Source organism: Nelumbo lutea, chromosome 1 (genome assembly GCF_056320005.1).
Source record: "Nelumbo lutea isolate HS-2025 chromosome 1, American lotus-T2T, whole genome shotgun sequence".
Classification (NCBI taxonomy): domain Eukaryota; kingdom Viridiplantae; phylum Streptophyta; class Magnoliopsida; order Proteales; family Nelumbonaceae; genus Nelumbo; species Nelumbo lutea.
Window position 1 is genome coordinate 98,290,907 of NC_142684.1, and position 12,480 is coordinate 98,303,386.

Genomic DNA, 12,480 nt, shown 5'->3' on the forward strand with positions numbered 1-12,480 from the left:
TCTTTTGGGAGGAACTTCAAGGAAAGTTCAAAAAATTAGGTTTTACTAAATTGCTCTTGCCCAAGTCATAAGGATGGATCTAGATGCATCTAAGGAAATCAGGTCCATCCTTGGTTGAAGCATTTATATAGTTGGTCTTTTCCTGACAAAGTACTTAATATGGAATATCCAAAAGGGGCACAAGTACTTAATATGGAATATGGAATATAGTTGTCATGTGCAACTAAGCTGAACAGTTGGTAAACTTCCACCCAAAAACATCTTTAATTTGGGAATTTTAGTTGAGTCTAGGTGCCCCATTATATGTGTAGCCAATATTCCAAATAACTTGACCGTGCCCTAGTTCTTAATCCTTCTTAACACAGACACAGACACAGAAACACACAGATCTCAAAATCTCTATCATATTCAATGCAACAAGGGCTCCCTTGCCTTGTTTGCTTTCCCCCAATAGCAGTTATACTTCCCCCCACCAGCGCTGGGAAGAACTGCAAGATCACCTCTTGATTCATCACACGGTGCAGGCCCTTTGCGGGACTCTGCAAGAAGACTTTGTTGAGGAGCTACGTCTTCAAAACAAAATCAAAGATAATTTATTCACCACTCTGAATCACGCTAGGGTTCGCATCTCTCCCCCCTTGTATTTTTTTGATAATTAAGAGAAGTTTCATTATTAGAAAAAGAAATTACAGAAGCTATGATAAAAAAAACAAAGGTTAAAATTTGATTTTTTTTTTCTTTCTGCTAAATCAAAGGTTAGAGTGAAATAGATAAAACAACAACCCCAAATGTTTAATCACCCTTACTACAAAGATCTAATAATGAAATCTTCTCTTTTTCATATTTTTAAATTCAGGATGCACCAACAACCACTCCATAATTGATGGGTATTGTTTTCTTGGTAAACACGCAGCAGGATCTCAGAATAGTGAGAGAAGAGGAGGGAGAAGAAAGAAGAACGAAGAGAGGAAAGAGAAAAAAGGTTTTGGAGAGAAAAAACTCGGTGTTGCCAACCTTTATGATATTTATATTAGGGCGACTATTGAATTAATAAAATAATGTAAAATTACATATGTGCCCTTGTGGCACTAAACTAAAGTAAGACTAGCTTATTCAACACCCCCCTCAAGTTGGGACATAGATATCAATCATGTCCAACTTGTCACATAAGTCATTGTGCCACAAGTGATGTAAGCCCTTTGTAAATATATATGCAAGTTGCTCCTTAGAACTAACATATGGGGTGCACACTTCCCCATTAACAATTTTCTCTCTGATAAAGTGTTTGTCAACCTCAATATGTTTAGTTATCATGAAGAACTGGGCTGGCTGCAATGCTTATGGCAGCCTTGTTATCACAATATAAGGACATGGGGCTATCAACTAGAAAACCCAGTTCACTCAACAAATTCTTTATCCACATGGCTTCAGCCACTCCATGGGACATTGCTCTATACTCAGCTTCAGCACTAGACCTAGCCACCACACTTTGTTTCTTGCTTCTCCATGTGACTAGGTTTCCTCTCACAAAAGAACAATATCCACTAGTGGACTTTCTACCATCAACTGATCCAACCCAATCAGCATTTGTATACACTTAAATCTCCAAACGCCCGTTCTTTTGGAATAGCAAACCAGCTCTTGGAAACTTCGTTAGATATTTGAGGATTCTCTCGGCTGCCTCTAAGTGTGTGGTCTTAGGAGCATGCATGAACTAACTAAGAACACCTACGGCATAAGCAATGTCTGGTCGGGTCAGAGACAAATATAGGAGCCTTCCCAAAAGTCTCTGGAATTGCTTTACATCCTTGATAACCTCACCACAACAGTCACCCAGTCTGTGATTTAGATCAATGGGAGAGTCAGCTGGCTTAACCCCTAATTTTCCTGAATCCTATAACAAATCTAGGATGTATTTCCTTTGAGAAATGAAGATCTCCTTTTGTGAGCGGGCCACTTCAATTCCAAGGAAATACCGTAAGGAACCTAGACCCTTCACCTCAAATTGAGTGGCTAAGAGATCCTTTGGCCTCTGAATTTCAGCTTTCCAGTCACATGTGATCACTATACCATCAACATACACTATCAAGGCTGCAATCTTTCCTTCCCCCTTTTTCACAAATAGTATATGGTCAGTCTGACACTGTTTGTAGCCAATTTGTTGCATAGCCAGATGAAACTTGCTAAACCAAGCTCTTGGTGATTGTTTTTAGACAATATAAGGACTTCTTTAACCTGCACACTTTCTGCTCTTTGCCTTGGGCACTAAAGCCAGGAGGTTGTACCATGTACTCCTCTTCCTCAAAATCTCCATTCAAGAAGGCATTTTTAATGTCTAGCTGATGAAGATCCCAATCAAGATTTGAAACAAGAGAGAAAAGAACTCTAATGGAGTTCATCTTAGCTATTGGAGCAAAAGCCTCTACATAATTTATTCCATATACCTAGGTAAACCCTTTTGCCACCAACCTGGCCTTGTACCGTTCTAATGTGCCATCAGCCTTGTGCTTCATTGTGAACACCCACCTGCACCCTATTGGTTCCTTACCCTCAAGAAGATCCACTAACTCCAACGTACCATTTTTATGTAAGGCATTTATCTCTTCTTTCATTGCATTTGTCCATTTAGGTACTAAGAGAGATTCTGCCACATTAGGGATAGGGACAATGTCGATGGAAGAAAGGAAAGCATGAAAAGAGGGTGACATGTTCTCATAGGAAACAAAATGCGAAATAGGATGTGTGGTGGTACAAGTCCTAACTCCCTTCCTTTTTGCAATAAGGATGTCTAGGTCATTAACAGATGAAGTATCAATAGCAAGAGGATCAGAAACATCAATAGGAATGAGAGTACCTAGTTGGATAGGATCTGTCCCTAGTGAATCTAATGATGTTGGTGGTATAGTTTCAAGTTGCTCCACTACTCTTGAATTTAGCTAGCCCTTGCGGATACGAGAAAAAACACAGAACAAAGGAGGATCAAGAAGAGGGGGAAGAACCTGAACTCGTTTCTCCTCTACCTTACTCTCCCCCTGAGGAGAAACAAAGAAAAAAGGGTCACTCTCAAAGAAAGACACATCTATAGACACATAGTATTTCTTGGAAACAAGGTCAAAACATCGATAACCCTTTTGAGAAGAAGGGTAACCCAAGAATACACAGGGAATGGTATGAGGATCAAATTTTCCACGAGTAGGAGATAGGTCTCGGACAATACAACGACAATCAAACATACGGATAGGGATAGAGAAGAGGGAAGCCTTGGGAAATAGGAGCTGATGGGGGGGCCTTGTACCCTAACAAGCGAGATGGCATACGGTTGATAAGATAGGCAGCATGCAATACAACATCCAACCAAAAGTGTTTAGGAACATTCATGTGTATGAGTAACCCACAAGCAACTTCAAGGAGGTGGTGGTTTTTTCTTTCGGCAACACCATTTTGTTGGGGGGTTCTAGCACAAAAGCTGTGATGTATAGATTCACACGAATCAAAAAACTCCGTGAGATCGCTATGAAAGTACTCTTTGGCATTGTCCAATCGGAAAATTTAGATCTCCGTTTGAAACTGAGTGAATATCAAGCGTTGGAAGTCTTTAATGATTTTGGGTACTTCATCTCTAGACTGCATAGGATACACCCATGTATATCAAGAGTAGTCATCAATAACCATAATGAAATACTTATAGCCAGACTCAAATGTTAAAGTAACAGGGCCCCAAACATCAGAATAAACAAAACTTTCAATGATTCAAAAGATAAGTTTGACATGTCAAATCCAACAGTGACACCGACTTAAATAAATCAGGTAACAAAACTTTCAATGATTCAAAAGATAAATGACCCAAACGACTATGCCATAAATAGACTTGACTCTTACTAGGAAAACTCTTAGACCCAATAGCCACAAGACTAGCTTTATTCTCTAACATGTAAAGACCATCCACCATACGACCTGTACCAATCATCTTCCACGGGGCCAAATCCATCACACAAGAGGAAGGGAAAAAAGTGTTGGACAGTTATGTATGCCCTTAGCTTCAATCAGAATGATGTACTTTATGTTCCCTTGGTATGTTTCTGTGTAATACCCTTAAATTGGACACTTAATGAGACTCGTGTTAGTTTAGAATGTTCATAGCCAGTGGGTCGGTCTGGGGAGATCTATCCTGATAAGGTTGACACTGTTGTGCCACCAAGTCGGTTGGGGTGGCCTGTCTTAGCCGCCAGGGTGAGACCCTAGGCACATACAGTGTAGGATTAATTGAATCTATGAACTGGACCAAATTTCCAGTATTGCCCTAGACCTTGGAGATTGATGGGCAAAACTAGAAAGTTACACCCGACCTCTAGACTCGATTTTGATACTACACTAAGTGTCGGATTGGGATGTCTTTGATGTACCAATCAGTGAGATCCTTAGCGGGGGTCAAAACCTAGGTATGTTGGGGCAGTCTGAGAATTCATCTGAGTGGGTGATCATAGTGACAGGATCAGCCCCTTTGTCAGACAAAGGTAATGATCGGGGATGCACTCTCACTGATGGAAACCAAGACTGTCGGCAACCGATTTCAATCGTTGACATTTGTTTTGCAAAGTATATTTTATGAGATATAAAAGTATATATATTATGGTTTCTAAAATGTTTGCAAAAAGGTTTTAATTCCCGGGATCCATATAAGCAGAGAGTGCAACACTGTTCCTTGCAGCCGAGGGAGAGGTCCTCCCTTGTCAGGCAGTGTTTGATCATTATGGGCTGAGAGGTTAAGTGTAAGACCATTGAGGGTAATACCTGATGGGCTAATCTTGCATCTGCCCACAATCCCTAGGTGTTACAAGGTGGCTTGGCCCAGGGACCACTTAGGGTAAGTGCTGGGCCCATAGAGCCCATTTGATGGGTTTCAGGGGGTGCACTATCCATAGCAGTGTATTCGGCCAGGCCTTGTGACAAAGGCTGGGCTGAACCCATGTGGTTGATGTGTAAATCAATGCTTGGGTCCCACGCCATTCAAGGAAGCCCAACTGGGCAGCAGTTAGGAAGGTTAAGTGAGCACATAAGCTTAATGGGTCTAGAGCCCATTTCGAACTAGACTTATTTAATAAGTTAAATATGGGCGAAATAAGAGATGGATCAGCAGATAGGATAGGGCCTTGACCCTATCCACTCAGAGAGTCCAGATCTAAATATGATTTGGATCTGGAAACCTCCTAATAAGATTAGGAGAAGGTTGATCCAATCTGCAAATAAGATAAGGGTTTATCCTTATCACCTAAAGAGATGTTTTGATCCAAATAAGATTTGGATCAGCAACTCCTAATTGGATTAGGAGTTGATCCTTTGGGATTACAAATAAGGAGGGGGCGGCAGCCTTTAGTAGAGAAATACTCACATCCTCTTCAGAGCTGAAATTATAGAAGAAAGATTTCTGCAATCCCTGCAAAGATCTTTCTTGCCGCCTCCTTCCTGCAACCGCCAGACATCCAGTTCGATCTCCAATTGTGGGAGAAGTCAAGATTCGATCTTGACATCAGTTCTTTGAGAAAGAATTGATAGGAAGCTGTGCTCACGTGCCATCCTGTTGTTCCTTGCAAAGGACAGAATTCTTGGAGAAGATTACTGTTGATTCTGCTCCATCCTACACTGCGCCATCTTCAGTGGGAGCAGTTTTTGGATCCTTCCTTGGGCGTGAACACCTTCGTTGGGAGATATTATTTCTCCGTATCAGGTATAATCCTCTCCTACTCCTTTTGGTTCAAATCTGATTCAATTTATGGTTCAAGATTGATCATTGAAAATATGATTTTCTAAATAGGGAATGCGATTCCCAGTTGAAGAGAGAGAAAAATTTTTGAAATTCGCCCCTTTATTCTGCAAGATTTGGGCGTCCATACGATGGATCACTCATCCCTTCAAAAGGTTACTAAGCAGTTTAATAAATTTGTTATACTACTAACAGAGAACAAGTTTATAGGTTATTTTGGAACATGTAGAACATCAGAAAGGGTGAGTCCAAGACGAAGGGAGATGGTTCCTTGACCAGCTATGGTGGAGAAAGAACCATCAGCAAGCATCACCTTGTCCCGACTAGATAATAGATGATAAGATTGAAAACAATTGGACTTACCCATCACATGGTTCGACCGTTCGAGGCTCCAAAATCTATTATCCAAGGAGAGTCTGAGGGATGTGAGGACAAATGGAAAGTTGTGGCAGAAGCAAAGGAAGTCGATGGGGGAGAAACAAAATCCATCTGGCGGATTGCCCTCCCATATAGCTCCAAATGGTCACAAAAAGAATTAATGATATCTTCCCTGGGAGTTGGTTCCTTGACCAGCTATAATGGTAGATGATTAAGGCTCCTAAGAGGCTAAGTTTGTCGCATTAAACTTCCTTTGACCTTGTTTTCCCGGCTTCTTATTCTGGTTTGATTTTTTACTCAGCTCTTGGGCCCACTTTGGCTCAAGGTTCTAAATATCAATACGCCTAATATGCCGATAGGGGCATATCGGGTAGTATCGGTACTTTTTTTTACTTTTTTTTCAAATCCAGTTCAGGGGACCAATTTAAGGTTCCTCCACCCCCTAAACCGGTCAAAACCCCGATACACCCTCTGTAGGGGCGTATCGGGGTGCTCCCGATACGATACGGGCCAATTTTTTGGACCTTACTTTGGCTTCCCATGAAGTTCCCAACATGTATCCTGAATATGTCTAGATTTCTGACAATGTGTGCACCATAGTTTATCCTTGTCATCAACTTTCTTCTGGAAGCCACACTTCTTGAAGGAATTACCACCTCCCATAGCAACACTCCCTTTAGCTACTAATACAATCTGCTCCCCCTCAGAATTATTCATCACATTCTGTATGCTTTCTTCTGATTGTACTAGAGCATACACTTCTTGCACCGATGGGACTCCCCAATATCTAAACCCTGATAGATTCATATGTGGAATTCAGCCCTAAGAGGAAAGGAAACACCCGTTGCTAGGAAACCAGAGACTTGTATGCTTTAGCATCTGTATCACATTTCTACTCTATGTTCTAATAATGATCTAGTTCATTTTTGAAAATTAAAAAAAAAAAAAAAAGAACTAGATCATTGTCAGAACATAGACTAGAAGATCAAGTCTAAATAGTAAACGGAGAGACTACTCTCCCCCTACTTACAAGTTGAGGGCAGCCTACAATTGATATATATTGGCATAATGTCCTTGTTGTGAATATGTAGATTTAGCCTGCTACCATATCTCATGAGTTGTTTCTGCCCACATGAAGGTCTTTCTCACTTGTGGCAGCATGGACAGTAACAGCCATGACATCACCATGCTGTTTTCCTGGTCCCACCTATCAAAGGGAATTGAGACCATCAAAGGGAACCACATCCATGGGAAAACTCATGTCAAAGCCTCCACTCATTCCACTCTGACGAGAGGTCACATCAGACATACCAGAATCCTCAGAAGACATGGTACTTCATTTCATTTCAGTCACAATTGAGCCAAAGAACTAGTTCTCAGTTCAGTTCAGACTCACAGTTCAGTCAAAAAATTTAAAACCTTAGTCAAGACACAGTTCTAGGCACAAAAAAAATTCTTGTTCTCACACAGCATAATCAAATCTGATCACACAACATCACTTGTTCTCATATTACAACCCTACTGAACCAGTTCAGATGTACAAAACTTATCAAAAATCAGGTCTGACCAGTCCCTCCAAACAATAATTCATCAATTTTTCACACAACCACTGAAATTTCAATAGGAACTAAGGAAAGAAAAACTGTTGTCACAGCAGTTACAGAACATGCAGACCTGAACAGCCCACCTTTCAGGGCACAAGAAGGATCACTCGATCCACGTAGGCTGAGAGGAAACACTCTCACAACAGCCACCAGTCATTAGACCCACACAACCCACTCACCTAGGTGCAGAAGGATCAATTTGATCCACAAAGTTGAGGAGAAAAGAATAAATAAAAAAACCTTTCACAGCATTCGGCTTCCCTCCCCTTGGTGTTTTCTGGGCCCACGACCAAGAGGGGAGAGGAAGAATCACACAGCAAGCCTCCTCACGTCAACCAGAAGTCCCTTTTCTTTGATTCGATCACCAATGGACAAAGAAAGCAGCAGGAGAAAGAAAGGACTGATCGCACTGCTCCTAAGACTTGATCTGTCGCTCTGATACCATGTTTTCTTGGTAAACATGCAGCAGGATCTCAGAATAGTGAGAGAAGAGGAGGGAGAAGAGAAGGGAGAAGAGAGAAAAGAGAAAAAATGGTTTTGGAGAGAAAAACCTCAGCTGGCAGTGCCAGCCTTTTTGATAATTATATTAGGGCGACCATTCAAATAATAAAACAATGTAAAATTACATATGTGAACTTGCATCACTAAACTAAAGTAAGACTAGCTTATTCAACAGGTATATTTCTGCAGTTAACTTGTTTCTCCCCCTTTGTATTAACAAACTACTAAGGGCTTCATAACATTCTTTTTCATAGCATTTTTTTTATACCACTTTTGATGTACATTTTAGATAATTTTCAGTCTTTGATATTTTCCATTTTAACTAGGGAAGCTAGCTTGGGGGTGGGGGGAACAAGCTAAAAAAACAAGTTTCTTTACAAAAGAATCATATAATCCCTAGGAGCTCCCTTGTCATCTAGTTTAGCTTTAGTGGCTTGACAACTACAGACGTGACAGCCCATGGGTGTTTCATCAATCACTAGGAAGTGAGATCTGTAGACCATGGGATGAATGCCTTGTTCAATTGGGAAGATCTGCAAACAAGTTGGCTGATTCATTGACAAGGAAAGGGTCAAACGGGCTAAATTGTATTTATACTCTACTCCTACATAAATTTTAGGACAAGAGAATCAAGGGTGGCTGGGTCAGCTTGACGCAGCTTTTACTCACTAAGTGGAGTTCATTTCTCACTGATGTCATCTATATCATTATCAAATAAAATACGCTTAACTTCTAATTATCAAGCAAATTGTATTTCTAAAATTGAAGATAACAAAACATTTTTCCAATGGTTCAAATTGTAATCCAAAACAGGTACTTAAGCACCAAAACCATGGTAACCCAAATCTGTCTTGTCCTGATCAAGATTAAGTTCATGACCTCTTTTTTCAGGGTATAGTTGCTGCACATTCAGTCATATTCACCTGGAACAGCCTTCTACTAATAATAAATTGCATCAGAAGTGAAATAATTCCAATAGATACATTTGGATTTGTTTCTACATTTGTTAGTTTTTCCAAACTATTAGTTTGGGTCATTACCAAATAATGGATGCAGCTATCTAGGGTTTTGAATGTAGTGGGGTAGATTGGATATCAACCTAACTTTTGGCATTTTTTGCCAGTCTGAGACTTGAACTCGCCAAGCAATGGCCCTGGTGGTGTAATGGTAACATCTCAGGTTAACAAACATGAGCATGCAAGTCTGAGCCTGAGAGAGGCCAATTGTGCAGGGAAAGAAACACCAAAGGTTAGGTCTCTATCCAGTCCACTCCTCCCAAGACACCATATAGGTGGGACCAACATTCGGTAATGACCTTTTACTTGCAATGGCCCCCTGTAATTAATTACTACTTGGTTTATCTTAATGACTTAATCAGTGCTAATTTTTCAGAATCCAAGAAAATATGATGGAACAGGACATGCTTTGATACAGGATTTTTCAATGGACCATTGATATATGCAGACCAAGAATCTGTGAGGAACCTAATGGAAATTTTCTTGTGTAGTGAATTTCATAGCTGATAAGGAACATGAGGAGTTTTTATATCACTAGCATCTCACCTCTTTCGATGTCATCCCAAGTTGTGGCCTGTATGTTACGACCTTCCGAAACTTCAATTCGTCAGCAATATTAATTTGCTCAACTGGTTTACCCCTTAAGGAAATATGAAAATTTGTAAACTTCCTGAGATATAGAATGGAAATATATGCCTGAACAGAAGAGAATTATATATTAGCGTTAATTAGATAAATAAATGCATAGTCAGTGAAGAAAGTGCACATAAATCATTAGAACAAAAGCTCACCCTTAATGAATAACGAATTCGATAAGAAATATGGGATTCAATTAATTTGTTTCGTGATCTAGAAGGTCTCCCGTGGTCAGTTTCATCCCTCAAACGAATATCCTGCAAACAAGAGGTGTTGGAAAAGAACACCAAAATAGATTGCTAAGATTTTTTATAAGTAAATATTAAATTTATTAATTATGTAAATAAATATGTACAAGTAAACAAAACCTTCAAGACAGCATAGAAATTACATCTCTCCCCAAGAGTACTTTACAACTGAGCCCTAAAAAATACTAAAGAAAGCCATTGCCCAATGTTCATCCCAAACATCTGAGGTCTTGGAAGGGGTAGACTGAACAGGATACAGTCCTAACATTTGGCATTTTTGCACAAAGTGGCCATTCTCTACCAAAGTACTTCCCAAAACATATTCTTATTGCTAAATAAGACATCATACTCCCCACTTAGACCTTTTAACTTTAAACCTCTGCATCTTCAATGCAAGAAAGGAAGATTCTGATAGAATGGAGGCCTCTAACTGCATAGATTCCAGTTAAACCTTTTAACTTAAACCTCTGCAAGATGAAGCTAGGCAATAGGGAGTGCCTTGTCACCTAGGCGGTTGCCAGCAATGAGTTTTTTAAAATAAAAAAAAACAAATATATATATATATATATATATATATATAAAGCCTAGGGTAGATCCTTAGGTTTCATAGTCATGGTTTCAAATGTTGCGAAGCTAATGTCGGCTGACATATGTCAATGTCAAGGCTCGCCGACATGAAAATGAATGGTAATATAAAAATTACATTATTTCGGTTGACATTTCCTATATTTCGGAAATGTCGACAAAATCAGTCCAAATAACAAAAAAAAATACAGTTTTTCTATTATGTCGACTAATGTACATCAATAATATAATATATTAGTATATTATATTATTATAATACAGTATATTAATATAAAGTATTCCATTAATAATTTCTATTTATATTTCAAATAAAATATTTATAAAAAAGAATTAACAAAATATAAAAACAAAAGAATAAATTAATTACTTTATAATATAAAACATAAAATATTTTTCAAGTAATAAAATATTAACTAGTTAGTATTTTTTAAAATATTTATTAAAATCAGAAAATGTTTATTAAGTTTTATAATAAATCATATTCTACATTTAATATAAAAAATCAGAATAAATTTATTAAATTTTATACTAAATCAAAATTTATTATAAGTTTAGTATTAAAAATCATAATAAATTCATTAAGTTTTATAAGAAATCAGAACTTATCATAATCTTAATACTACAAAAAGGAGAATCAGTTTATTAAATTTATAGTAAAAAATAATGTATTATAGTCAGAATAAATGTATTTCTATTTACTAGTGTGAAATAAATATATTAGAATTTATAATAAATCAGAATTAAAAATAAGAAAAGAAAATATCAGATAACCATGTAAAAACATCAAAATGCATAATAAATCAGTAGATCCTCATTTACTAATTTTTTATTGATCTTAGTTTCTTAGCTTTATATAATGGTTGGGAATAAGATAATAGTCTAGAAATATGTATTAATGCTTCTTTTACCATTTTACAAAATATCATTGCATATTTCCACATATTTCATAATATTTCCACAATGTCTAATTTTTACAATATTTCCCCTCGGCATTTCTGACATTTCCGACATATGTCCTATATTTTGGTAAGCGACATTTCCATCGACATCGACATTTTAAACCTTGTTCATAGTAATAAGTAGTGATCTTTAACAATAATTACCATAATTCTCATGAAATAAGTATCAACCCCATATTTATGAGAAGAAAAATACTGAAGGAAAGAAAAGATACAAAGCATAAGGAAAGAAAAACAAGAAGTCCTATTGATTGTTTTTGAAGTCCTAAAGGGTTCAAGACTTATGTGTTGATTAAACCCAAATAAATAAGAAAATAATAAAAAATAGTATAAGAATAATATTATTTATACTATAAACCCACAATACGAATAATTTAGTCTAATAGTATCTACTGTACTACTATTAAAAACATAAAAATATTGAATGGTGTCTTACATTTTTTTTTTTGAAAAAGGTAAAGTATGCTTGTATTAATATAAGGTCCTGTGTACAATGAGAATCTGTACAAAATGAAGGACCTCAAAAAATAGCCATCCTCAAAAAAGTATAATCAAATATACTATCTCTAAAAACAGTACGTATAGGCATCCAACTTCTCAAAATCTCTATTGCCAAGTTAATGACCTTGGCTTCAGTAGCAGATTTTTTTCTCAAAAGTCCTATTGTTCCTTTCTGACCACACAGCCCATAGCACTGCCGGAGGGATGAAAGTCCAGCATAACTTTCCTTCTTCGACAGCTCCTGAATATGCCACAGCTCTAGAAGAGCTCTAACTGAGGCCAACATGCACC

General features: G+C 37.9%; 1 protein-coding gene across 2 annotated transcripts in view; it reads right to left on the reverse strand.

Moving 5' to 3' along the window:
- Positions 1-12,480, reverse strand: part of LOC148876339 (protein MICRORCHIDIA 2-like) — an 86,523-nt gene that overhangs the window by 19,746 nt on the left and 54,297 nt on the right. For both annotated transcript variants that reach the window (XM_088966642.1, XM_088966641.1), the window contains 2 exons: positions 10,052-10,153; positions 9,807-9,956 (listed from right to left, as the gene is read on the reverse strand). In XM_088966642.1, the coding sequence (XP_088822768.1) occupies positions 9,807-9,956; positions 10,052-10,153 (252 nt within the window). The remainder of the gene's footprint in view (positions 1-9,806; positions 9,957-10,051; positions 10,154-12,480) is intronic.